Consider the following 27,910-nt stretch of genomic DNA (forward strand, 5'->3'; position numbering starts at 1 on the left):
GGGACGAAGCGCCGAATGTTATACTGGATTAGACTCTCAGATTCTGAGCTCTGCCGGTTGATATGTGTGGACCCTTCCTTCCTACTCGTGCGGCCAGGAATCATATCCAATATCGTCTAGCACAAACACCACCAACGCCGCCAATAACAAAGACTACGTGGATGTTGAGTAAGCGTACTGACGGGATAACCTCTCTGACAAAAATGGCAGAAATGCAAGTCCATTGGAACATGCATTCAAATATGGTCTTCCAGGTAGCATTTCAGCTAACAAACAATCCACGCGCCATACTCTACGACCTACGGGAAAACATTACGTCGCTTCGATCTCAATCATATGGGGGAGGTATTATCATTGCAAAGTGTTGATACACATAGAGCATCATATGATCTCAATTTTGTTCATACCTGTAGAATTTCGCTCGGTTCAAAGTTTGTCTGCAGTTCCAACCTCTCAGAATAAGCCTATCTTTTTGTTTTCGCCGCACAGCAACTTGAGAGAAGGATCAAAATGCTGAAAGTTCAATAAGGCCTGCGCCATCGAGATGAAGCACAGAATTGACCAACGTATCATTCATGGCGTTCTCTAATTGAGTTTGCGGATAGAAGAGACGAACAAGAATGATGCTAATCAAGGTAACATTTTACGTAGAAGACCCCTTACCGGTCCATCGGAAGTAGTCTTTCGTTGTTCATTTGACCGAGCTGTAGCAAATAAATCTGTTTAAGTGGATTGATTCTCAATGTGACTTCCATTTCCATTCCCATTTTGTTGTCTTACTGTCAGATGCTCTTGGCACGAGTCAATATTCAAGGATATCTCGCGAATCGGCTCGGGCCAAATTTTGGAAAGAACAAACATTTGAATTTCAATTACGACTCGACTTATGGTTTCAAGCGGCGAAGTTAATGTTTCAATCGAGGGCCTCGGAGGTTTAACAATGGCACGGTCGAGTCAAGTGGCTCAGTTGCGTACATCACAAAACTCAGTCGTTTGAATCAGCAGACTAGCACTAAGGCTAAGGTACAACATCAAGACTTTCTCCACAATTTAAAAAGCAAAGTAACTACCTAGGTACTAATTGCAGCATGCGTCTCACGAAATACAAAAATCAAAGGTGTCAAATGTGAGAGGTGAATTGTTCAGGCCATTCCTACATGACCACAATATGGCATAGTCTATTTGTCAGTTCAAAGACATCTCCTGCCTCGGCAAGTAAAAGATATTTCCATCATCCAATACAAACTATTCCTTAAACTTGCTTTTGAATGCCTATGTATCAAGTGATCTTCATTATGCCGTTGATTTACGCTCTTTCCTGTGGAAAACCGCAACTCCCCATCCCAGAGTGTTCAAACTACCTTATTAAGTTGAGACCTGAAAGATTGAAGAGAGTCGGACTACACATGCATAGCACATATCACCAGCCATTTACAGTCTTGCAAATATTGAGAGCTGCTGGGTCCACACTTTCAACGCGCGCTGACCTTGTTTCATTGATTCTTCAACCTTTTGTGTGCTGGAACACCCAGCCTTTCTCTCCACGAAACTGAATAAAAGCATTGGATAAGCCCGCTTCCCACAAGTAAATTGAATCCATCCACTCAGGCTCTCCCTTCCCACTTTAACAAAACTTATGATGCGTCGCTCGCTTGTTTCTCTGTGTTGTGCACTTGGCTTAGCTGATGTAGCCACCTCACAATCTACCTCCTCGCAGCAATCTACTGCCAATGCAGAGGTTGCTTTCAAGCAGTTGCAAACATGGTACAACGCCACTTCTGGACTCTGGGCCACAACAGGATGGTGGAATTCGGCCAATTGCTTAACTGTTATTGGTGATCTCGCTGCCGTCGATTCAAATGTCAAGTCGGCCGTCACCAGTGTTATGTCAAACACCTTTATTCAAGCTCAAAAAACCAACCTAAAAATGATGAAAGTCGTGTTAACAGACTATAATTATTTATCAATGTACGGAGATTCTACTGGCGCCATGAAAAATCTTCCTCTGGCAAGTGAATTCCCAGTACATTTAGCAACGACTGTGAATCCTTCGGGTTTCTTGAATGACTATTACGACGATGAGGGTTGGTGGGCATTAGGTTGGATTCAAGCGTACGATGTTACAGGAAACGGCGACTATCTGACCATGGCCGCGGATATTTTTGCCGACATGAAGAATGGCGCCAGCACACCCTGCTCAAATGGCGATGCAGGAATTTGGTGGGATAAACCAAATACATATGTAAACGCCATTGCGAATGAACTATATTTGAGCGTGGCTGCCCATCTTGCGAATCGCGCAACGGGGTATGATAGCGCGAATTATTTGGCCATTGCGGAAAATCAATGGACTTGGTTTCAAGGGACTGGAATGATCAATGCACAAGGAACAATCAACGATGGATTGACGAGTTCATGCCAGAACAATGGAGAAACCGTTTGGAGTTATAACCAAGGCGTTATTCTGGGGGGACTCGTCGAACTTTCGAAGGCAACAGGTGACTCGAGTTATCTTGGTACCGCGAAAAGCATTGCGACAGCGGCAATCGCAGCACTTTCAGACTCAAACGGAATCCTTCATGACGCATGCGAACCGGACTGTGGAGCAGATGGTGCACAATTCAAAGGAATTTTCATGAGAAATCTCCAGAAACTTCACCAAGCATCACCCGATTCAAGCTACCTAACATTCATCTCAAATAATGCAAAGAGTATATGGGCAAATGACAGAAATACAAAGAATAATATCTTGGGTGTTAATTGGGCAGGACCATTTATCGCACCGGGAGATGCAAGCACGCAGAGCTCAGCGCTGGATGCTCTTGTAGCGGCGGTTGCGGTAGGTGGCGGCGGGATTGCGAAGGCAAGGAGATGGGTTGCTTGATGTGTATGGGATATGTGTGAGGACTTAAGAAGTCGTAATTTCGAACGATAATAGAAATCAATGGAGTCAGGGTGTAATCGGTGCTAGGATATGGTTATGGGTGACATGGAACTCCTGTCAATGCTTGAGGAGTTATACGGGATGGACATCAGATTTTACTGTTAATACTGGATAGGCTACCGGTGGGAGTGCTACATTGATACCTTGATATTCTGAATTAAATATCGAATTGAATCTATATGAAATGTCATAGAAAGCTTTCCTGAGTTTCCATATGCAGCAAGTTTCTTTTTGTCATGAGTCGTAGAAATATACCAGCACCTGTTTGTGCGGCAGCAGCAAAAACTTCAGAGTCATAGGTGAAAACTCACACCAAACGCGCAAGACGCGTTCCAGATCCACGATCAATAGTTTACAGCGGAATCAATAGAAATGATTATATATAGAACTCATCCTTGCACTTGCGCCATCGGAAGAAAGAAACAATAATGTCCCGGCTGTGCATTGACATTGAAAGCTTTACTAGTTATCGCGATTATCTTATGAACATTGTCCGAGCACTACCAATCTAGTGACGAGTATCTTGGAAAGATAAGAAACCCTCGAGCCTTAGGATCGGAGCACTACATGCTAAGTCGACTTGGCTACTGATCTATGTAATAGGTAGAGTCTCGACATCATGAATGTAGAAACGGGCTTCGTTTCCGAGGGCGCGTTTTTTTGGACTTGGTTGGATCTTGTCATTGTAAGGGCCGCAATCGCGTTTCGTTTCATAGACACAACATAAGGAAGACTGAAAGAGAAATTGCAGTTGGTATCATGATAGGACATTATTCGTTATTACTGTTCAATCATTAATTACCAATATGGCGTCTACCAAAATGTCTGTCTGTCTGTGTATCCGTATATGCCTGTTTGTACATCAAGATCTATCCAGCAATATTTTCTCTCCTCCCATTATTACAAATATTGACTCTCCTCTCCGCTACAATAACCCAACTCATCTATCAAAATCCATTTTATACCAACCCTAAATCGAAATTCAGAAAAGAGAAAATTTACAACAAAACGACTGCGGCACCGGCAATCAAAGCAAGCATTGAACCAGCTTGAATAGAAGTCGCTGCGCCGGTGAAAACAGGTGTGGTAGCTGTACTAGTACTCTTTGGTCCGGAACCAGTACCCGATGGAAGGACGCTGTAGCTTGGTTTGGTGGTGCCGGTAGTGGAGTTACTATATGTTCCTGGAGAACCGGAACCGGAACCGGAACCGGAACCAGAACCAGAACCAGAATCAGAGCCCGAACCAGAACCGGAACCAGAATCAGAGCCCGAACCAGAACCGGAACCAGAATCAGAGCCCGAACCAGAACCAGAACCAGAGCCCGAACCAGAACCGGAGCCCGAATTAGAACCAGAGCCCGAACCAGAACCAGAACCGGAGCCCGAATTAGAACCAGAGCCCGAACCGGAACCAGGACCGGAACCCGAACCCGAACCAGAACCAGAACCGGATCCCGAATTAGAACCAGAGCCCGAACCGGAGCCATGACCTCCTGATGAAGATCCCGAGGGACTAGAGCCAGAGCTGCAATCGGTTGGGGCGGGTCCATCAGCATAAACTGTGACGGTCTTTGGTGGGGCGCACATCGAACCGATGGAGGTAGGTTGGACGAACCAGACGATGGGGCTGGTGAAGGTTACGGTCTCGATAACTTTGGAGATGGCGGTTGTGGTGGCAGTAGAGAAGGCGGTAACTGTCGAGTTCTTGGTCGCGTACGCAGTGGTGGTAGCGAGGGAAATAGAGGAAGAGGTTGTGGGGTCAACGCATGATCCGGTAAGGGAGAAGGCATTGGATTGGGCGTAGATGACGTAGGTATTGGTTCCGTTGATGAAGTTGAGTTGCCATCCGTAGTCACTGCTCACGTCACAGGGAATAGTAACATCGACGCTCTTCTCGGATTGTGGAACATTCTGAGCGAGGGAGATGACGGTAGGAGGCCAGTCTTTGAAGTTGACGAGGTAGATGGAGAATTGGGATGCGTCAGTATCGACGGACGACCATTTCACAGTGGTGGGTTTGCCCTTTGTAACGGTGGAGTTGAGAGTTGGAGTAAGAACGGTGTATGCGGAGGCAGCGGCCACCAAAGTGATGAGGGAGAAGATCTTGGAGAACATTATGAATATGAAGAAGAACACGAAGATTAGAGAAAATGAATGAATGAAATTTTAGAAAGAGTGTAAGTTGGCAAAGCCTGAGTTGTACTAAAGAGCGTGGGTGGTAAATAAAACCTAATGGAGGATATTCTTGATTCTTGAATAGAGAAAATATCTGACAGACGAAGGATTAGCAAGGAGTGGGTAGCTTGGATGCTTTTGTATCCATCAACCATCAACACCATAATCTAACTAACTCCCTTGGACCAAACCAAATTTTATCATAAGTGATATGTAGGTAGGATGCAAACTTGCGGCACATGTTTGTGTAATTTCCCTTCATACCCCTGATTTTAGTATTGATCTTACTTACCTCGACCCCATCAAATCAACGCCAAGGGTCCGACCTATGAGGCACAGTAAAAATGAGATGGTAAGATGTAAATGATGGATGGATACTTGGGATGAACGGATGGATAAGTTCATGGGTTAAACTTTTTATATATTATAATATTTCATACATCGACACATTGAAAAATCGTGTTGAGTGGGGCTACATACAACAAGTCTCTAATAACATCGGTTGATATGGATATGGATATGTTTTATCTACATGAGATTATATGAAACAGAATCATCGACAATAGGATTTCTTTCGACTGTCGCCTTTTGAACGATATAAGGCTGCTTCAATGCTTTGATTGATTGACAAGTGTAGCGGGGTGTCGATCTAAAAACCCCTGATGAAAAAGCAAACAATAGACTAATAAGGCCAGATGCATGCAATAGATAGTCTTGAGAGTCTTGGTGGACCTGCAGTTATCCGGTCCCATGCAGCCGAATGTGTTCCAATATCTAACCAATCTGTCTCTGTTGGTGGTACAGAGCGAGATAACATACCAGGGACATCACGATTAACCGTAATTACCATGCATCCCATAATGATACAATGTTTGGGTGACCAACCTCAGGGTGTACTGTACACACATACACACATCCACATCCATCCACATCCACCATTGAATCCAAACCAATGGTTCATGATCGAGAGAGGTTTGGGTTGGAATTCTGTATATGAATCAAGCAAGAATTTCACCACTATACAGCTCGTATTATTCGAATTGAGCAATTTCAATATATTGCAATTGGAGTCGACAAGGAAATTATACCATTAGGTTACCAATCAATTGTGAACCCTATGGACTACCGAGGCCGATTTGGTCGATATGGTCAAAACCCTAAAAATAGATTTCTGCCTGATGGAAAAAGTGTATTTAGTATTCAGGAGTATGAGAATAAGAATTAATATTATTTATTACTAAATTGCTTTTGTAATTTAATATTCTTTCTTCTTTTTAAACTTTATAAATACTAATATATTATTTCTTTATAGATATTCAACTTTCTTTAATTTTTTCTTATTCATTTTATACAATTTTATTGATATAATTATAATAATTTAATCTTAAATTTTATTAACTTAATATAAAGAATCAATTTATAAATAATATTTTTTTAAATCCACTATTAAGATTAAAATTAGAATTATTATTAAATACTTTGATATTTAAAGATTCAATTAAAATTTTAAAATTAACTATAATAATTTTATATTTAAAAACAAAATTATTATATATTTTATTTTATTATATAATAATTAGGGAAAAGCTTTTAAAATTAATAATTATAATATATTTATTATTCAAACTTTATAAAAAGTTTTTATTTAAAGAATAATATAAATAAGATTAATATTCATTTAAAATTCTAAAAGATAATATTAAATTAAAATATATTCAAGAATATAATAAAAGATTATTATATATTTATTTTTAAAGGAAAAAGAAGTTTATTTTATAATATAATTTTTTTTAATTAAAATTATAAAATATATTTATATTGATATTTTATATTTATTTTCAAAATATTTATAAATCTATAAAATAATTTCAATCGATTTATAAAAAAATATTAAATTTTTATATTAAATTTCAATTAATTAATGAATAAATTAGCTTTTATAAAATCGAAATTTATATATATACTAATATATATTCCTAATTTATTATATAAATATTTATAAGAATATTTAATAAATATTTAGAATTAATTATATATCAATATCTAATATAACACTTTAAAAATAATATAATATTTAGGATTTATAAAGTAAATAATAAAATAAAGTTCTTCTTATAATTAAAGCTTATTTTATATTTTTAATAAAACTAAAGATTATTTTTAATTTAGAAAAGTAATAGAAATTAATATATTAAAAATTAATAATAAAAGCTTTAAAATTTATTATTATATTAATGAAAAATATATTTTCTTATTCCTTATTTTATTTTATAAAAATAATTGAAAAATTCTCTTGATTCATTATATTTAATCTAATTTTTTATATTTATATTTATTTTTTATTATATAATTAATTACTAATATTATTTAAAATTATTTTAAAAATTAATAAAAAATTAATAATTTTATAAAAATAAATTAAAGAAAAAGTAAATAAATATATAAATCTTTAAAATCGTTATATAATTTAAAAGAATAAAACATAATCTTATTATTATATTAATAAGCTTTTTATATTAACTTATATTAATATTAAATCTTATATTAAATCTTATATTAAATCTTATATTCAAAATACTTTAAATAATTTATATATATAGAATAATATTTTAATCAATAAAATATTAATAAATATTATATAGAAAATACTATATAGGTTAAAAAAATATATATATTAATTTTTATTAACTTCTAATAATTCAAAGAATATAAATTTTAATAAATTCTATAAATATTTTGAATTTAATATATTAAAGTTTAGTAAAAAGAAAAAATAATTATTAATTATAATAAAGTTAAATATTATTTTTATATATTAATTATATAATTTAATATTATTAATTTTCTTTAAATTAAGTAAAAGATTTTTAATTAAAAAGTAAATAAATTGAATTATTTATTTATATTAAATATATTTATTTATTATAAGATTATATATATTAAGGTAATTATATAAGCTTTATATAATTATTAAAAAGTAAGATGTAATAGTAGTTTATTATTAAAATAAGTATTATAATTCAATAATATTATTATTACTATTATATTATTCGAAAAATTAAAGATATATTATATATAGTTTTTATAATAATATACGATGAGATTGCGCTCTATATGATACAAATATTTTTTTTCAAGTTTTCTATGGCCATATTATACAAATTTTAGAAATTTTTTTTGCTTCAGGCAGAAATCTATTTTTAGGGTTTTGGCCATATCGACCAAATCGGCCTCGGTATGGTCCGGGAAATATAAGAAGGAGAAAAAAGAAAATTAACCGCTGGCCAGTGCAAAAGTTTAATTTCCACAAGGATATGCACGACGATGCACGACGCTGCACGTACGGTTAGCAGGGTCTAAACGGGGAAAACAGATTTGGTAAGTTTTTACCGGAGATGTGATTGCAATTGAGTTTTCGGGTGAGCAAATATTGGGGAACTCTACTACGCACAAGATCAAAATACCATGTTTTTCTGCCTATGATTATGGTAAGGCTACTTGCTTAAACGCCTTGTGAGTAATCGAGCCAGTCCAGTCGAAGCAGTCAATCAGGCACACCGAGTATAATAAAGCGCCTCCTGCAGCTTGAGCTCGAGCTCGAGCTCGAGCTTGCACTGAGCTGAAGGATTGCTAGGTGGCTGGAAGTAAATACCCGATTCCTGGGGAAGGTAAATCAATGGCAGAAATGTCGATACCATACAAAAATACACGAACTAACCAATAAAAATAACTCGGGGTAAAGTGGTAAAGTCTGACCATCCAAACGATTATCTCTTCCTCGGTCTTATCCAAATGTAATGATTCTCGATCCATCAAGTTACCCATACCATACCATCCTTTCTTCATCGTCTACGAGGTGAATACACGATGTACTGCACTCCACTACAAATCCATCTTATGCGAACCCATACATGTTCTTGATGATGTCGCTTGCCTTCTCTGCAACAGCATACAATGTGCTAGTCAAATGTCCACTAAGCTGATGAGGCAGAATGGATGCATCGACAACTCGTACATTACTGGTACGATAGACCTTCAAATTCGAATCCACGACTCCGCCAGATGCTATCCCCTGCATAGAGCACGTACCAACAGGATGATTGTTTGAACTGACTATATTTTTATTTGCTTAGCAAGTGCAATCCTCAAAGCCTAGACGAAATGGCAGCCTAGAATCCTCATGGGGAAGAGCTTACATGTTGATTTGATCCAAGTTTCCCATTGCAAATCCGTAGCATTTTTGGGAACAACAGAATATCCTGGTGTCATCTCTGTAAATGCACTCACCAATGCTTTGGCTGCCCAAAATTTGCGTGTCCATTTTGCAATCGCCACTTGAACTTTCAGATCAAAGTCCACAAGAAAGAAATTCGGATTAATAGCCGGATATGCAGCAGGGTCGGCAGAAGAAATATGCACATTTCCTCTGGAAAATGGTAAGAGAGTCCAAAAGGCTGTGTAGAGATATGTACCGGGACCAGAACCGGTGTTGACTGTATTCCCGAAGATGACCTCGATATCAGGGACATTTTGGTTGATGACATCATTTTGTATGGTCAAGAGGTAATTCATGGCGCCAGGTGAAATGGAACCATTGATTGCTGCAGATATCGACGATGCCCAAGTACTGAGATTCGCAGCTGCAACACTCGGGAGGATGGAAGATAATGGAGCATATGTTACATATGGCACCGTTCCGTTGTACGTGGTATTGCTTTCATAGGCAAATGCGTTATTAGGCTGATCTTGAAGATTTTCGCCGACGCCAGGAAGAATTATCTTGGTCGGTATACCATATTTTTGCAGGATGCTAAACTTGTTAGTCCTGTCGCCTATTTGCCATAATTTTAAGAACCTACGTTGGATTCCCGATACCAGAAAGCTCCAAAATCGCTGGGGATCTTAAACTTCCAGCCGAAACAATAACCTCCTTGGTCGCATTGATAATCTCAATCTCTCCGTTTGAGTTCAAAACTTCTACACCACCCGCGGTATACGTTGCTCCCAAATTACCAGCCCAATCAATTCTTCTGGCAGTAGTATTCAAAAATACATGCAAGTTTGGTCTACCCTGCACAGGATAGTAATAAGCTCTCGCGGCATCTTCTCTTACATTTTTCTCTCGGTCCAGTGTAGATGGTCCCACCGTGTGTCCATTTACATTTCCGCCATTTATATCCCGACTTCTCTTCACGCCGAGAGATTCCCACGCACTCCCTACTTGAGAGAAAAGTGTGCCGTTGTTGAGATCATACGCATATCCGACTTTGAGAGGTCCTTTTTGTCCGTGGAACGCCGGGATATACGACGCGCCTGCTGCTGTTTGAGCCCGAGTTGGAATTGTGAAACTCTCGCTCTTCTTGTAGTATGGATAAAGTGTAGACCAATTCCAACCGGTATTTCCAAGTCCAACTTGCCATGAATCAATTTGCTGCAATGCTGCGCGCACGTATGTCATTCCTACCATTGTTCAGTTGAAGACTCTAAGTTATCGTTCATTAGTGAAGTACTTACCGTTGATCGTGCTCGTTCCCCCTAACGCTTTTCCAGCATTATATCCCAGTATTCTACCACCAGCATACGTCTGATTCGTCGTCGCATATTGCCAGTCGATTGCTGTATTAAGACCTAATGTGAATCCATCCACACTACTGACATTGGTGTTGTTAAGAACCGAAAAGCCGGCCTCGATCACAGCGATAGTAATATTGGGAATTTCTGATAGACGATTGGCTACCACGAGACCAGATGTTCCGCCGCCAATTATCACGAAATCATATGCCAAGACGATGGTGATGTAAGATGTAAACAAGTATCCCAAAGTAAAGTGAGACACCAAGGAACGAACTGAAGAATTTTTAGTCAAGAGCATGACGGGCGACTTGCTCTGGATAATTGTCTGACGGGTTTTGAAAGTAGAAAGAATTGAGATATAATCAGAAACAAAGTTCGTAAAACTACACAGGACAATAGTACATAATTATATTCTTCTTGCTGGACAGTACGGGCCGATTCCCGTGCTTGTCGTCGCTCGTAGGAGTCGTATATTCCAGAGCAACGAGGGATGACTGCAAGGTACCCCGCACACGGAATCGCCCATCAATCCATGTACTGTACATGATTGATATTGATCAGCTACGCTAATTTCATTAGAGATTCTCAATACTTGTGATGGGTTTCTGGCAATTATTATGAAAAGAAGCCTCGCGATGATGCGCAAATTAGAATGAGATGTAGAAGTAGAATTGATGAATATTAACGAAGTATTAACTTATACAATCCACAATCACTGGAATATCCTTTCGACTAATGCAAATACGAGGAATAGGTTGTACAAGTTCAGGCACCCACGAATCCCTAAATGTGATCAAACAAAACGCCAAGGCAAGCGAGAATCCATGATCCTCCAAAATCCAAAGTAGTACGAATAAGCCACCATCGTATCAAGCCCTTCAAATTATTGAAACTAAACCTTGCCGTACTTATCCTCGACAGGTCTTTCATCGCCAAAGCAGAAGTAGCCTCGAGAACTTGGAGTCTTCGTATCTACACCTCCTTCGCTCGCCCATTGCTTCTCCATTTCTTCTCTATGCTTACTCTTTGGCTTTCCATCTCTGATGCGCATCTTCTCGAAGAATACATAAGCAGCATAGTATGTAGAACTAGTGTTTCCAGCACTAGGTCCCTTCTTACCCAAGAAATCATTCAAGACTTTGGATTGGATTTTTTTCTCCTCGGGGTAGGTCTTTGCAATTTCACGGAGAAAAGCAGCCTGTGTCACACCGGGTTCGCGAAGAAATGCACGTATCTTTTTGCGAATTTCATCGCAGCTATCATAGATAGGGACGGAAGTCGTGGATTCTCCATCGAGTTTAATGGCAGAAACATCAAACTTCTTCTGTTCTTCGGCTTTGCTGACCTTTGGCTTCTTGGGAGGTTTGACACCTTGTAGCCTGTTGTTTTCTATTAGTCACAAGACTGGTACAAGAATCTGAGTGACTTACTCTCTCTTTTTGAAGAAGATGAACGCGTTCAAGTAAACATTGCTCTGATCTCCCTTGAATTTGCCACTTTGGCCCATGAATGCACCGTAACTTCTGCTATTGGTGCCAGTCTTTTTCTGAAACTCAGTGACTTTCATTTCACCGCTCTCGAGAAAGGTGCGAATTTTGCGACGAATTTGATCACAATTTTGATCAACGATATGGAGTCTTTCATCATCACTATCGATTTCTGCTAGATCTTGTTGCTCTTCAATTTCAGAAGCTTTGCGTTTGTTATCCGTAGCTGTTTTCTGGTTACAGCGTTAGAATATGCATAAGGACGAAGAAAAAGAGACATAGTTACAGATGCAGGGGTTTTGACAAGAGCCTTGTCTTTGGACTTTGGAGGGGGAAGGATTGGAGCGGGGGGGGTTTTAATGTTGCTGTCTGCAACATCCAAAGGTTGCTTTGCTACTGTCCCACTCATGATTGTAATCCTAAATGATAGTGATATTCCTCCTGAGGACGTTTTGAATGGGTCAATAATCAATGTTATCGAGCAAAGAGGACAGGAAGAAAAAGGATAAGATAAGGAGAGGGTGAGAGAAATGACGTTGTGACACGCGAACGCGTAAATATGGTCATGTGATCATAACACAAATAGATTTCTCCTCTCAAATCACCAAATCACCAAATCATCTCTATCCCATAGCTGAACCATTATAATACCCTTTCCTATGCGTAGACATTAGACTTGTAAATCTATTGTTTTGGAACTATAGCTTGAATGTAACCCTTCTTCAATGAGATCATCACGCTTAGCATTCGAGGCACATGCTTCCACTTACCCATCAAAAACAAAGATATATATTGAAAAGTTGCCACAAATTTCAGATCCCATTGCATTACTGCCTGAGTCTTCTTGAAACACGCGTTTGTCATACTAAAAGTAAAATTTGGGAGACATAGAGAACTCCACTTGCTTCACATACAGCACAAGGATATATTAAGGTTAAGCTACGATCGTAATACTGCCAACTGTTCAGGCTACGCTCGACCCTCACATCTCTCTTCTCTTCCCGCCTGGAATTCCCTCACCGATACCCAAACCCCAAACCCCAATCTACAATTCATCCTTCGCATCCTTCTTAGGGCCTCCCTTGACAACCCTCTCACAAACCGCCGGAGTCCCAACATCCATTCGGTAATTACACTTCTCCATCTCCACAACCTTCCAAATCTCATCTTTCTCAGCACAAGCCAACACAACAGTCGTGGCCCTATTCGGTCCATTCCAACAATGTTGCCCATTCTCATATACCAACGTGGTTCTGACTCCCTTACCAAGACCCTTACCCTCCGCATCAACTTCTTCGTCGACTTCTATTTTATCAAATCGGACAAAGTTACCCATGCCAGTATTTCCGCCACCCTTTTTGGATTTTTGTGACGTCTTTTCCATCCAGCAGAGTTCGTAGTCATATTCACCCGAATCCTTGGATACACAAGAGCCTTTGAGAGCGCGGAAAATATCATCTACGCCATAGTCTTTCTCGAGGTCGGATTTGAGATTAGAAAGGGTGTTCTGTTTGGCACCAACATCATCGCTGACAGCCTGATAAGCATTTCTCGCATCTTGGACAGATTTAGATTCGGAGCCAGAATTGGCGTTATCAGCCAAAACACCATTCTCAATGAGGATGATGCGGAGATCGGTGACCTTTTGGTGAACCCAGGCACGGATGGATTCTGGGAGGTATTCTTCGAATTTGTAAACTTTTTTTTTGTTAGTGATGAGACGAACAGTGAATGAGAATCTTCCAATATGATGCTCCGCTGGCCTGTCGGAGCCAACTGTCGTGGATACCGACTAGTGGAAATAGCCACCACCTTCTAGTGCAGCAAGTTATGGGTGTTTCGGGGCTCGCCTTAGCCGAAGGAGTGGAGTAAGAAAACAAAGATAACTTACGAGCATCAACATCGCTCTCCTCCTCATCGTTTTCCCAGGTCTCCCATTCAATCCCATCATTCTCAGCCTTAGCAGTCTCATCCACAGCAGCATCTTGACTTTCAGTATCTTCAGCTTCACTAGCATCCTTAGTAGCAGCATAATCCTCCCAAGCTTTGACTGCTCTCTTAACACCTTCATCGTTGAAGTTAGGGTTACGCTCCTCCTTGAATCTTGCCAAAATTCCTTCCAGCTCGTTGACCTTGTTCTGCAAAGCTACTTTCTTTGCTTGAACACCTGTCAAAGCATCTCTCAATTCCGCAACTCGAGTTTTAGCCATTAATGCCAAAATTGAAACCTTGCTGGTCTTCCCCTCCGAGGTCTTAACAACCTTCCCCCTCTCCCTCCTCTCCACTTCCTCATATTTTTGTTTGAGCTCCTCTTCTTTCTTCTCCAATTGACTAATCTCCAATTCCGTCCTGCCAATACTCATCCGCACATCTGCTCTCAACCTCTGCGCTTCATTAACCAATTCATCCCTCTTCTTGTTGGCCTTGACTTGTGCCTTCGTTCTAATATCATCTAATCTCTTCCACTCCTTTCCAATCTCCGCACACTTATCCGCACATTTTATACCACCGACATTCTCCCACTCATCACTCCCATCACAGCACAACTCATAATCACAGACTCCATCATTTACATATGTAAAAGGAACATAAGTTGGCATATGCCCCTTGTTCTTGCAGTAATATCCTGGCAAGGCTAAACTTGTGTTGTGTGGACTTGAACCAGTGGTGCCTTGTAATGGTTGAGGAGGAGAGAGGTTGGATAGATAAGTACAGGCACTTGTGCCTGGCTCGTCACTCCCATCTGGACAATCGCAGTAATCATCGTTTAGTTTCGAGATATCGATTGAAATGGAGGGGTTTGAAAGACATGTGAATTTGTCTGTTGATTTATAGAATTTCGCAACTATATAGCAAGAATTAAGATATTAGCTATTGGGCTTCGGCATGTAATTGTAACCTTTCCAGATAGATTGCCGTCAACAATGGTCTCCAGATAGCCAGCGGAACGGCTTCTGAATTAGGGTCTTTGCTTATTCAGTTGCTAGAAACGAAGACCAATGCTCAAATTCGCCATTCCTTCGCCGCGCTTGACTCTCATATTTCATGTGTTTACTTACATTCAGGACCAACACCTCTTGGTCTCGAAGCTTCAGCCGCAAGAACCGAAGTAGAAATCGTGCTTAGAAGCACTAATGCTTTTGCTGCGACCATTTTCAGACAATTCCAAGACTCAGTATGTAGGCAAGATGTAATTTATGAAGGACAATATATAAAGAAGTTATTGAACCATGACATTTGGAATGGGTAATCGAGATAAGCTTGAGTTCAAGCTGTTTGTGGGGTACGATGTAAAGATGCCAGCTTGCCAACTTAGCGAACAGACCTTCTATGTGACCTCAAACCTCAAACATCCAATATTCACATCCGACTGGTAATCCAATCAATTGATCAAGTTAAAGTCAAAGTTACACAATGCTATCTCGAAAAGAATGTTTGTGTTCAATAATCGATGTTCTCACTTCCGCATTATTACACAAAATGTAATTTCCAAGATGGTGGGCAGATATGCATCACAGTTTTATAATGAGACCCAAGAAATTGTTCATATTTTTTCAATTGTTTTCCTATGAGTTCTGATGAAGGCTCAAATGCGCACTGCATGAGCTCTATCCTCATTCAATACAAGTTCAACTACAGACCACCCAGTCCACCATATCCGGCCAGCCCACTAAATATCCATCAATCCCATCCCTAATAACCCAGTCCCGCTGCGCCATTAAGATATCCCAATATGCTACATAATCCGTCCCTCCCGTTTCATCGTTCCTCCTGCCTGTTGACAATGTTTTTCCAATTTTTGGTATGAAACAAAGAGACACATAGTCGAATCCCTTCTTTGCCGTTTTAAAAACTCCAATATGCCGCTGCCCTATTTTGTTGCCGCGAGGCAGATGTACAAAGAAAACAGTTCATGTAAAACATTAAGATCGAATAAATAGAAATTAACATGGCTTGTTACCATGATATCGCGATTAGAACATACTTCCATCCTGAACTGGTGTTGGTCCTCTTACACCGCCAAGTCCGGGGGAAAAATCTGGCATAGCCGGACTTGGTGCATTATAAGCCTTTTCCCTCGCCTTGGCGTTGAGGTTGCCTCCCTCGCTGGAACTTTTCCTTAATCTCTGCCTGTGTTTTTCCCTAGGTGTTGTCTCTTCATCAGAGAAGGTGCTCATTTCTTCGTTACTCTGCGAAGACAATGGAATCTCATTTTTCTCTAGGTATTCTAAAGGGTCTCTTTTCCCCATAATCGCATCAAACATGGCTCTCGTCTGTCTTCTTCTTGGATTAACTGCTGGTATAGGTGGAGCTGTAGTATTTTGAAGGCTCGATCCAGATGGAAGGTTGATTGTTGAAATACGAGAAGTGGATGATATAAAAGTTGGTTCAGAGATTTCGGACTTAGTGACTGACTTCTTGCGAGCAGCTATACGGCTATTTGCCTGAGAAGTTGTTGGAGTCGCTGATCTTGGCCCAATTGGTGATTGATCAGCCAAAGAAGGTGTAGAATTTACTGAGAAAGGGGTGACGGGTGATGGTCTAGGTGAGATACCGATTTCTAATGCATCACCAGTCTGGAGAGCGTGCATGTTCTGTGGCTCAAAGTAACTCGAAGGCTGTGGTTTGCTGTTAGTCCTGGGCCTCGAGCTCATCGCTGGGGATGGAAGTGGGGATGGGCCACCGGAAACACCAGGTGACAAACTTGGCGATGAACCAAGAGATAAACCGGGCACGGTAGGTTTGAGCATGAGGCGAGCATTCTGGAGATCCTCAACGACCCCTTGACTCGACGTACCCGTTCCCTCGGCCATTGCTTTAGCTAAATCATCCTTGTATCTACCATTGCGACTTCTAGATCGGCCAGAGGCATCAGAACCTGAACGATCACGAGAAGTACGGGATGCAGGTCGTGACCCGGAATGATTCGTACCTATACTACCCTTACTCTCCCTGTTTGCATTTCGTTGAGAATGGGTTACTGGTGGGGGCTTTCTCTCTCTACTTTGAGCTCTTTGACGTGGTGCCGAATTACCAGACACATCATTCATTCCCTGCATTAGTCTTGACTCATAAGGGTGCGCTTTTCGAGGGCCACTAGGTCTTGGATTGGACCAGTTAATCTCATTGAAATTGCCGTCACTTTTCTGTTGATGTCGCATAGCTATTTGATGCTCACGATCGCGTTGAGCATCTCTCCGAGCTTGTCGGAAGGCCTTCATCTGAGGAGGTGTTGAAGAAGTAGCGACGTTTCGAAGCATCTCCTCTTCTTCCTCCTTCCACGAGCTGTCATCAATTCTTTGCTTAAGTAGTTGGGGAGGGCCGTTTTGTACGATTGGGCTACTACCTATTCCGAACATTTTCATGGCTTTGGATTGACCAGCCGCTTCTTTCTGCTTCATTGCCAATGCGCCAAGGCTGGCCTTAGTTTTCAGCAGTACGGCAGATCCTGGGGTGGGCGGAGCAATCTGACGCTCAGGCTGGCGCTCAGGCTCAAGCACTAGGCTTTTCAGATTTTCCTGAACCTGCCTTCGGCGTTGAGCAAGCTCATCTTTAAACTCTTGACGCTCCTGTTGAGTGGCCGAACTTCCATTCCTGTTGTGACGTGTTTCCATTTCCCTCTCCCATGCGGCCTTTGGTGGAGATCCGGGATCGGCATTCGCATTCGTTGATTTCACTACAAGAGGTGCTGGAACAGCGCTGTTTACTTTAGCCAAAGGACTTACTGGGGTTTCGTCCCAGTCATTAATGTCCCATGGGTTTCCTCTCTCATTATAGTCACGAGACGGCTCTTCAACGGGATCAGAAGATGGCTGTTCGTTGAATTCCGAAGAGGTTATCCCATAGATGGATGAGCTGTCACTGTCAGATCGCAAATGTGAGCGGACCATTCCACTCAATCCCGGAAGCGTTGGAGAGTCTGCTGGAGATTCAGGCAGTCTTTCACCATCATCAGGTGGTGTAGTTTTTATCTCCAGGGCCTTTAGGGGGCTACTTGGGGGCGCAGGTAGTGGTTGCTGTGGACCTCGAGGTGCTGTAGAGGGTTGCTGGTAGGCTGGATGTTGAGACTCATCGGGTCGTGGTGTCATCAATGGATCATTGTGATTACGATATTTCAGATTTGGGAAGCTCCTAGGCTGGGGTAATCCCCATGGTCGACTCATCGGTCCTCCCTTGATAGGAAATTCAGATCTAGTAGGAGATGCTACGGAGCGAGTAATTGGAGAGCCCATGAATGGTGATGAAACGGTTTCGCTCCCTGGAATTATAATTCGTTGTTGTTTCGGTGATTGTAGCTCGGGAGCGCGGTCTTTAGGGGGAAAATGTCTTTGATTAGAATGGTTCTCTTGCGCTGCACTAGAGTCGTTTCGAACTCGTGAGCCAGGTTGTTGTCGTGGAACGAAAGGTCCCGGCGGCGAATGCTTTCTTGGTGGCGGTGTCTCTCTTCCGTTCTTCATGTGAGACTGATTTCTATTCTCAGAATACTGTTGACCAGACTTGGGGTACGCACTGCCAACCATCATAGCTTTAACACAGTCATTGACTTGTGATGGTGGTGGAGCCTCATCATTTTCGCTGACTGGAGGACTCAAAGGAGGGTTCGAAAATCCATACTGTGATTTTGGCTCCACTCCCAAATGCGCTGACTTAACTGTTGGACCGAAATCGAAACCACTGATTGGGGGCGGAAGAATATGATTAGGTGGTGGGCTTGCAGCACGTAAATTAGGCATGCTACCTTTGGCAAGTACAGGCTTGAGGTCCCACTTATCAGATGCATTAAAGGAGGTAGCTGATGTTGGCGAATGCATCGTCAGTGGAGGTGTTTGAGCACCCATACCACGTTGTCTGGTCAAAGTGTCTATTCTGTTCATGGTTGAGTGCTGTTGGTCATGCACATGCTGGTCCAACCCGGTTTCGTACAGTCGGCGCATTTTAGTTGCAGACCTTTCCACGCCAGAATTTGCTACAGAGCCTCCGGCTGAAAATGGTGTGTGAGATCCACTCAAAGATGGTGTACGCTGTGAAGTAACAGATGTTGCCGCTGTAGAAATTCTTGTGTTCACCGGTCCAGAAGAAGTGGTAGATGATGTCTCTCTATTACGGTTGTATCCAGCAAGTGGTGGTGAGCCTGCTCTCGAGTGCTCTCTTGTTGATACATCTGCATTATTATCCTCATCGTCATTTCGCTCCTCCCATTTTTGTTCTCTTTCCTTTTCCCGCAATTTCTGGAAAGCTGATTGACTAACGTCGCTTTCATATAATACGCGGCCCCCAAGGCCAACCCCATCGGCGGAACTCTTCGATCCCGATGGAATTTTATAAATCTTTTGACGACCACCGAAAAGTACATTGCCCTCGCCTGGCTTTGGTCGACTCATAATACTACCAGTGTGTAGGGAGTCATCATCCGTACCATAGCCATCTGCGACCGAATCGGCCCTCGAAAAGGAGAATGGTGGTCGAACGGATCCATGTATTGAAGAAACCTCTGCGATGTCAGAAAGACCGTGTCCTTGGAATCCGAAGTCGATCAATTTCGAAGCTCGCTTGGGAAACAATACACTGTCATCACTGGCTTTACCAATTTTTGAAGTTGGGTCATCTTGTTCTCGTAACATGGAAAACCGAGCCGATAATCCATTCATCAACAGACTTGTTCGAAAGTCATCCGAAGACGGTAAAGCATTCTCAAGGTCCAATTCCAACTTTGGTTCCGGTTCTTCCTTTTTCTTCCCAAGTCTAAAAGTTTTTGATGATTTGACAGGCAATGTGTGCTCGGTATCGCTGGAACCTCGACCTACTCCTTCTGCGGCGTCCTTGGCATCCTTCTTCTTACGGGATCGAAACATGATTCTCAGTGTTTCGCACTGTGATTTACGACTTTCTAGTCCTCAAAGTATAACCCCGATTCTGGCAAAAATGATAAAAATACAAGCTCGAGTGGGAACTAGTGAAGAAACTTTCCCAATCCTCGTTTCAATGGATGTCGTTCAACTCGAGATATTGGAAGGCAAAAAATGACTCGAGACGAAAGACCAAAGCGTGAACGACAGGGAAAAAGTTGGGGAAATAGAAGATAAGCTGTTTTGACATGCAAGCATTAGCCTTGAAAGTCTGATAGTGGTTTGAGGTAAAGGAGTCCTCGGTCAACTACGCACGGAAGAAGTGTAACGGGTCGGGTATGATCAGACGAAAAATGTGAGTACTTGCCAATAGCAAAGATGTTTCGTTTTGCAACCTGACAATTACCAATAGTGGTAACTTGAACAACGCAAATGAAGGAATGCTATCGGCAGTTGTGCTTCACTGATCGCAATGAATGTGTTGGGGTGGTTCGGTATCCCTGAGGAATGAAATTCGTTTCGCGGTGCATGAATTGAGTTGCACGGAAAGTCTGATTTGGTGATTGTCTTCGTCGATATGCCGTCAGTCAGTCGAATAAGTGACCTGCACGAATTGTATAGTATGGAATTCGAGATGGTTCTCTCAAGAGGCCAAACAAGAAAAAGGAAAATGTGAGGCAGTCGCTGTTTTAAACGTCAAAGTCGGGTATTGATAACCACCAAATGTGTAAGATATCCTGGACGGCTAATTTTGTGATGGAAGGGTATGCCAATGAATGAATGTTTGAATGTAAGTGAATATGCGGCGGGTGAAGTATCGTCTGAAATGTTGTAAGATTATTGTCGAATCCGGCGTCCGTCTCAAGATTGCCTCTTCCCTTTCTTCCCTTTGGTTGGCGTGAGTGTACCGTTATGTCCAAAGAAAAAGATTGAATGTGGTGTAGAAGTAAAGGGATAGAATGGGAGTGAGTGTGAGTGAAAGAGTGGAATGAGAGAATGAAGGATCGAGCGATTGGCTGATCGATGGAGGAGAAGAGGGACAGTACACACTCTCTCTAGTATCTACTCTCTCTCCCTCTCTGTCTCTCTATCTCATTGCAGACAGCCAAGGTTCCTTGAGAGTTTGCCAAAATGCAATCCAATCAATTTGTTGAATTGATATGTATGGATGGACGGACAGATGAATAATAAATTAAGAGGATTTGGATCAATTGATGAAAAAGGGAATTATGCATAAGGTCTCTGTAGGTCATGGAAGGTCTTGTAAATAGAACCTTGCCCAATCTGTACTAAGGTTAAAGTGTGGCCCCTGTCCCTCTTCTTTTCCTTCCTTATTACGCCAGTGCCACATCACACATCTCTTTTCCCCCCTACCCGAGTCAAATTTCTTTCTTCACATCTGCTAGGGACTACTCATGTCGTTACCGTTCATCTGGTCTCTCGAACCGCTGCCATACCCCTGATAAATGCCATTTCTTTAAAATGATATTGTTTGTTTACATGATTTCCATTTGGTGACAACGCATTCAATAGTACACATTGTCTATGGTTTACCTAGATAAAAATAAGATCATTCGCAAGTGGATTAAATGACCCAGAGGTGCTCCGTATGCGATGGTAGGATAATCAATCTGAAGACGGAAGTGAGCAACAACTGAGTACATACAGTCCTCGGACTCCGTGAACTCGACAAACAAATGGCGATGGTGGCGGGTGGTAAGATATACGATGAAGGGGGAGGCAAAGACAGAAAGGGTTTGTGGCAGCTAAATGAAGATGAAGTGACTGGTGAGGTGGTATGCGGGAATGGCCTCCAATGGGAAGTGGTGATATCGCTCTAGGGTTTTTTTCTTCAGCAGTTACCAAGATGACTCTTGTGCAAGCGTATATAAGTGAAGCAGCGGCGTCGATTGAAGCGAATCAATTACAATCTCTCAAAAGGCATTTGAAGAGATGAACGAGATCTCTCACTCTCGGAGTCCCTTGTCGTACATATTCAACCGCTGATCGAGCCGCTTCATAGGTCAATTGTGACCAAACCCTTCCAACTAACTTATAAACTCTATCTATTATCTTAGCATATCGTGGACGTAGCGATCGGCCCTCGAAAATAAGCTTCGATGCAACTACGTTCTGCATACTCCTGAAACTGAGACTTGATAATATAGCGGCACGACTAACCATTTACTCCGTAGACTGATTCTTTTTTCCATTTGCCTGGAATCTGGGAAGAGGAAGTACGAAGCACCTACGAGATAACTGCATGATAATACAAGACGATGTGTCCGTTGCGGTTGTCATGATCATACGATGGCTCGGGATTTTGAGCAATGGTTCTGTAGAATATTGATAACTAGTAGTAGGTCGAGGTTTCTTTTTCTTGCAACTGTTTGATGTATAATTATACTTTCTTGCATCACGATTTGCTTTTGGGAGATGAGCATCAGGTGTCATTCGAGGTTTCAAATGCGGAAGAAGAAAGTATTATGAAAAATTGCTCTGATTGTAACGTGATTTTGACTTATTTCAAATGAGATGAGATGAGATGAACTCAGAAATGTACGGAGTATACCCTCGCGTCGACGAATAAGACAAAGGGGGTGTCAATTCACAACAAAAGGTTTACCTTGACCTGTGAACTAGGGGTTGACTTGCCTGACTTGCCTGACTTGATTGACTTGATTGACTTGATTGACTTGCTTGACTTGCTTGACTTTGCTGGATCACGACAAGCATACTACACAGTCTACACAGTCTACAGTATTACTACTATGATACTAGACCAGAGACCAGGTACCTACTTGGTCGTAGTCGAAGATGCAATGCACTGGACGGATTTTACCCGCGAGCGAATCAAAGATCAATTGTACCTGAAAGTATCTGAGCGTACCTGACACTTGACCAATTTAAGACATTCTTGACGGTTAACAGCTCCAATCATCCTTTTCCGAAAAGTATATACTCGTAGTATAGTTCGATAATTAACTCGACTAACTGATAACTTACATTAATGTTCATATTACGCCTGTGTGCAAACAAGAAGATACCGAGGGCAGAGTACAGTTATTAGTTGTACAAGATATAGATGAAGAAAATCTTTATGTGAAACATGAACTCGAGAACTATCCACGATAGTTCGTGATTACAATTACAATACTACTTTACGAGGATTTAAACTTCCAATTATCATCTCATAAGCTCATGAGCTCATCCAGCCAGCCGTCATCTCCAGAGTTTTGCGTTCAAAATCTGCCTCCTCCAAGTTCTGCGGCGCTTCCCCTCCCTTTCTAGAATCACCCCATGAATCCATTGGGTTCATTATTTATCACAAAAAGCGCTTGGGAAAACTTCCTGTCTCATAAATCAGAACTCATCCGGGTACTTGCTTTTGGAATTCTATGTCTTACTTCTACTATCTCAACATCAATCGAAAAGCTCACGAACCATTCATTCACAGCTTTGATTCACATACTGTGTGTGTGTGTGTGCACTGTGGTATAGTATCAATCAGAGGCAAAATAATTGAAAACTCAAATGGTTCGGAAGGGTGACGGATGGCCGAGGCTTCCACCCCTTGATCCCAGCCGATATAAGATTCGTCCACTCATAACTTTCACTCATAACTTCACAAGGCCCGAGTCCCGTCCAACTTCCAAGCTTTGAGAGAATTTACCCCAACAAGTATCCAGCTCAACCTCAAGGTATAGAAAAGTATATACAGGACATACAGGACATACAGTACATAGACACGACCGACACCATATCCAAACGCCCTGTTCGATGTAATTAAAGCTTAAAGTATATTATTATTATTATGATTATTATACATAACCGCTGCTCATGAATCCATCTTCATGTCAATTTTCAAAGCAGCCTCCAAACTCAACATGATCCGTCTTACCAATCAAGCCTTAAGATCGCCAGGAAAATTATCAGGCTGAACGATCTACCATCTCTATTTGCCTGGCCAGGAATGGTAATTTACTTTTCGAGTTCCCGGTTCAAATCATCTATCATCTTATTAATATATGGCGATCAACCAGGCTTTTTATTTTATTACCCTGCGAGCAGAAATGGAACGGCCGAGACAAGAAAATCACGGAAATGAATTCTTTTTCCCGAGCGGGGCGAAGGCGGGGGGGGGAGGAGGGAGGAGGAAAAATGACATGACGTTCGAAATCTCTTGGGAGCTGAGCGCCCCGAATCCTTGGGTAACCTTACTTCTTGTCATCTTGTTGCAAGGCTCACACGGCTCAGTCCCCATTGATCATAACATCGGAGATTTGCGTTCGATCCCGAGAAGATTTAATTCTGAAAGGAAGACGCAATAACACATAACACGCGTTGATGGACACAATTAACACACCACTATTTCTGTCGGATTGGCAAAGGCACAAACGCTGCAAGTTGCCGCTTTAAATTCTAACAAATGCAGTGCTGCGAACTACTTCAAAGTGCACGCCATGTATATGTACCAGCAGTGCAGGGTACGGGCAATGCACATCGATAAGCTTACGGCAAAGCTTTTTCTCCATCAGAAAAGTCCTCACATGCTGAGTTGACAATAATATAGACCCATCCATTCTCATCACCATCATCGAATAGCGGGAGATGTTCAATCTTGTTTTATATCTAAGTCTAGATTTAACATTACGTGGATATTCTTGGCTCATGCATAACTACGATTTAAATAAAGTGTTAACTGCCCAAATATCGGCATACGCCGTTATCTGCCAAATACCTAGTAACGGAGGATATCAGGCCGGTCGCATTGCATGATAATGGCGAGAGCGGGAAGATGTCGGGGTGGAGAGTATCAGGCAGGCAGATCCAGTAGATCCGGGAAAGTTGCCCACCATGAGTTGTTTTTCTTTTTCTCTTGCGGAAATCAACCTAGTTGCTAAAGAAATGATTATCTTGTGCTTTAGTCCATACTCTATTTTGAATGGCCAATACCTTCTTAATACCTCCCATCAAAATATCACCATCCGGCTGCTTTGTTCAACTGATTGTCTTCGCCATAAAAGTCTGCGAACCCGCATCCTTTCCGAAGCTTTCACTTCATATTTTCATCTTAAGCAGAATATCAATCATCTATATCGAAGTGCAGCGCGACAATCAGGATGCGCGGTTAAATCCAAATACTCGTACGAGTGCTCGTACGAACATCAACCTCCCGTGAACACAATTCCATGCTGTCAAACCCCGTACAAGAAATTACATATTAGTAGTCTAAGGAGGCTTGCATGCGAGGTACCACATCGTGAGCGTGCTTAGTCAAAGCATAGTCTTCATACGTTTCATGAACCTTGGTTTGTTATGAGTTTGATGGTCTAGTGATAGGACAAATGAGGCGAGGTGCACTAATATTGTTGGCATAAAATGAATATCTGGAAAATTTGCTCTTCTTTGGGATCGAGGTCAAGAGTGATTATTCTAAAACCGGTGTATAGTGGTAGTACTCGAAGGCAGGTTGTGAGCTGTGTATCTCAAGTTTTAAACCTCATTATTATACGATTTGCTGCATCTGAATAAAAACTACCGCTGTTGATCAAAAGACTGCCTATTGTATGGGTGAATTCTGGGAAATGTTCAATTATATTGCAGCATTCGCAACCACTCAGACGTAAATTTGGGAGTACGATCTATTTGTACGTTGATACTTTGAAAGCTCTTTTGTTGGCGGCGGGAAACCAAACGATCTTTGGTCTCCGAGGTAACTAGTATAGTAGTACAACATGCGTTTTTCCGTCGGTCTGAGTTCGAAATCTACACTCATACCATCTGACTTTGAGGTTTGCTCGTGTTAGTAGAGAAGAAAGGTAAGAGAAGCAACTAAACCTGAAAGTGTAATGATTGTTGAGTCCTAATGGTCGCTCCGGATTACCAGACTTATTTGTATATTTGTATGAGATCCGCAAGATGGCAAGGTATACACCTCCGGTATTGTTATTGGAGAAGTGCATCTCATTAAATTCTGATATGTATCCCGCCATGCACCATACTGTAATATAGGTGACAGCATCACTGCGGCTCATTGTACTGTACACTTTCTTGCTGCTTCGCTTGTTCGATGAATCATGTAATTTACATATGATTCATGAGTCATGATCACAGAGGCGGGGTCTAGTGACACGCCTGGGTAGCTTAATCCCATGTGCGACTCTATCAAGCTTTTCAATGTGATTGCAGATTTAAGTTATTCAACTCAAATCCTTGACAGCATTCTGTTGGATGCTTTCAAGTAGCTGAGAATTCAAATCTACCATTTCTGTTGAACTCCTGAAGTGATAGAGTCTCGTCGATATGTACTTTCTAGTTCGTACTCGCTTTGCTCCCATTCTGAAGTTCTTATTTGGTCTCATGATATAAGGTAATACTGCGTGTGATTGATGAACTTTTCGGCAGAGGCTCTACGAGTTTCACCACTTTATCCAAATCTCTAGTCAAGCCTCCTTGGAAAGACTGGTGGACTGCAGGAAAGTATAAATCAACTAGAGGTTATGGAGAAACCAATACCAAAAGTTGTCGTGCACTTTTCTCTGTCGAGGGAAATTCCGTTGTGTAGGATGAAAAGTACCGCACTGGTTGCTGAGCAAGCGGGCGGGTTTGATGCCTGGTTCGTTCTTTTACGCATCGAATTCTTTCCTTCTGGAATGAAATGATAGATATGACCAGCTGACGAATGAGCATCATTCTACGGTTTACAACAGTGATGCAGGTTCGTAGTAAGTTTATGTTGGAAAGCGTGTATATTAATGGAGTGCTTCACGCTCCAATACTCATTCATGAATCTATCAAATATTTTTGACCAGAGAACAAGCTTGTGCACGATATTAGTGTTCTCCAAAGAAAGATAATCATGCCTACTCCCAAGTACTGCAATCAGTATCCTAAATTTCCTGCCGATCTCAATGTTGCCAGTATTCCAACTATTTCATTCAACCAACTCTAAGATAATGTGAATGATGAGTCCGAAAAGCTTCTTCAGGCATGCCAAGAATACGGTTTCTTCCTCTTGGAATTGAGAAATGATGATCAAGGTGAAACTTTGCTAGGCGATGCAGAGAGGATGTTTGACATTACTACATGAAAACTTACACTTGATCACGAGGTATTGAAAGAAGACGTATATCAACCACCGAAAAGTATCTTGGGGCGAGTTCTATCTCATCTTAATCTTTGTGAAAGTTTCCACTTGTTGGTGGCGGGAATCACGGGATACGTACGCCTCACCTTCCCACGGTTTGTGATATATTTGATCTCTTATTGAGGAATACTGGAACTTCTGTTGGTTTGGTTGATTTGTCGTATACTATGAAACCGAATTCCGCAGCACTTGAATCAATCTTAAGAGATTCTGCCAAATTCAGTTTTCGCTGAGTTTCATTAGTCTAGGCACCCACTTCTGATTCAACTTTTTGTGCTTGGGAAGAAATGGACAGTTGACGTAATTAAACTACGTCTATTTATAAAGCTACTGGCGTATTGAAGACCGACGACGGAAAGCTCGATAACATAGCAAAGTATTCCCTCGGACAAGACGACATACTTGGAACAGGTTCACCACGTGCAAACCCCTCGCCAATCGAAACGCGCCGTGAAGAATGGAAATTGTTCTTCCATCACGCCCATGGATTTCTGAACGTCATGTTTACCCACCTTGAAAAACATCTGGGTCTCGCACCTGGTACCCTGGTGTCCATGGTCTCTTTAGGCAAGGAATCAGACACCTCTCTACGCATACTACTTAGTCGTCCTCAATCATCCACACAGGATCCCCGGATCACATTAGGCGGCCATACAGATATCATATCGGAACCATATTAATGCTCTTCAATATCGCAGGGGGTCTACAAATTCTTCCCTCCTCAGCAGAAA

General features: G+C 41.5%; 7 protein-coding genes across 7 annotated transcripts; 2 read left to right on the forward strand and 5 right to left on the reverse strand.

Moving 5' to 3' along the window:
• Positions 1 to 1,639: 1,639 nt before the first annotated feature.
• On the forward strand, positions 1,640 to 2,884 carry EAF01_010211 (uncharacterized protein; the record flags this gene model as incomplete). Its single annotated transcript, XM_038918468.1, has 1 exon — positions 1,640 to 2,884. One exon carries the CDS (start codon positions 1,640 to 1,642, stop codon positions 2,882 to 2,884), a length of 1,245 nt encoding a protein of 414 aa, XP_038766438.1.
• Positions 2,885 to 3,942: 1,058 nt separating this feature from the next.
• EAF01_010212 (uncharacterized protein) lies at positions 3,943 to 5,061 on the reverse strand (the record flags this gene model as incomplete). Its single annotated transcript, XM_038918469.1, has 1 exon — positions 3,943 to 5,061. The coding sequence occupies one exon, from the start codon at positions 5,059 to 5,061 to the stop codon at positions 3,943 to 3,945; it is 1,119 nt and encodes a 372-aa protein (XP_038766439.1).
• A 3,955-nt stretch (positions 5,062 to 9,016) lies between these two features.
• Positions 9,017 to 10,993, reverse strand: EAF01_010213 (uncharacterized protein; the record flags this gene model as incomplete). Its single annotated transcript, XM_038918470.1, has 4 exons — positions 9,017 to 9,234; positions 9,318 to 9,931; positions 9,981 to 10,581; positions 10,636 to 10,993. The coding sequence occupies 4 exons, from the start codon at positions 10,991 to 10,993 to the stop codon at positions 9,017 to 9,019; spliced, it is 1,791 nt and encodes a 596-aa protein (XP_038766440.1).
• Positions 10,994 to 11,587: 594 nt separating this feature from the next.
• EAF01_010214 (uncharacterized protein) lies at positions 11,588 to 12,591 on the reverse strand (the record flags this gene model as incomplete). The annotated part of the gene is made up of 3 exons (XM_038918471.1): positions 11,588 to 12,074; positions 12,126 to 12,415; positions 12,469 to 12,591. The coding sequence occupies 3 exons, from the start codon at positions 12,589 to 12,591 to the stop codon at positions 11,588 to 11,590; spliced, it is 900 nt and encodes a 299-aa protein (XP_038766441.1).
• A 636-nt stretch (positions 12,592 to 13,227) lies between these two features.
• Positions 13,228 to 15,335, reverse strand: EAF01_010215 (uncharacterized protein; the record flags this gene model as incomplete). The annotated part of the gene is made up of 3 exons (XM_038918472.1): positions 13,228 to 13,880; positions 14,074 to 15,027; positions 15,242 to 15,335. The coding sequence occupies 3 exons, from the start codon at positions 15,333 to 15,335 to the stop codon at positions 13,228 to 13,230; spliced, it is 1,701 nt and encodes a 566-aa protein (XP_038766442.1).
• An 821-nt stretch (positions 15,336 to 16,156) lies between these two features.
• EAF01_010216 (uncharacterized protein) lies at positions 16,157 to 20,035 on the reverse strand (the record flags this gene model as incomplete). Its single annotated transcript, XM_038918473.1, has 1 exon — positions 16,157 to 20,035. The coding sequence occupies one exon, from the start codon at positions 20,033 to 20,035 to the stop codon at positions 16,157 to 16,159; it is 3,879 nt and encodes a 1,292-aa protein (XP_038766443.1).
• A 6,856-nt stretch (positions 20,036 to 26,891) lies between these two features.
• Positions 26,892 to 27,859, forward strand: EAF01_010217 (uncharacterized protein; the record flags this gene model as incomplete). Its single annotated transcript, XM_038918474.1, has 4 exons — positions 26,892 to 26,952; positions 26,986 to 27,103; positions 27,154 to 27,191; positions 27,507 to 27,859. 4 exons carry the CDS (start codon positions 26,892 to 26,894, stop codon positions 27,857 to 27,859), a joined length of 570 nt encoding a protein of 189 aa, XP_038766444.1.
• Between the last annotated feature and the right edge of the window lie 51 nt (positions 27,860 to 27,910).

The sequence above is a fragment of the Botrytis porri genome (genome assembly GCF_014898465.1).
Source record: "Botrytis porri strain MUCL 3234 chromosome Unknown BPOR_015, whole genome shotgun sequence".
Taxonomy (NCBI): domain Eukaryota; kingdom Fungi; phylum Ascomycota; class Leotiomycetes; order Helotiales; family Sclerotiniaceae; genus Botrytis; species Botrytis porri.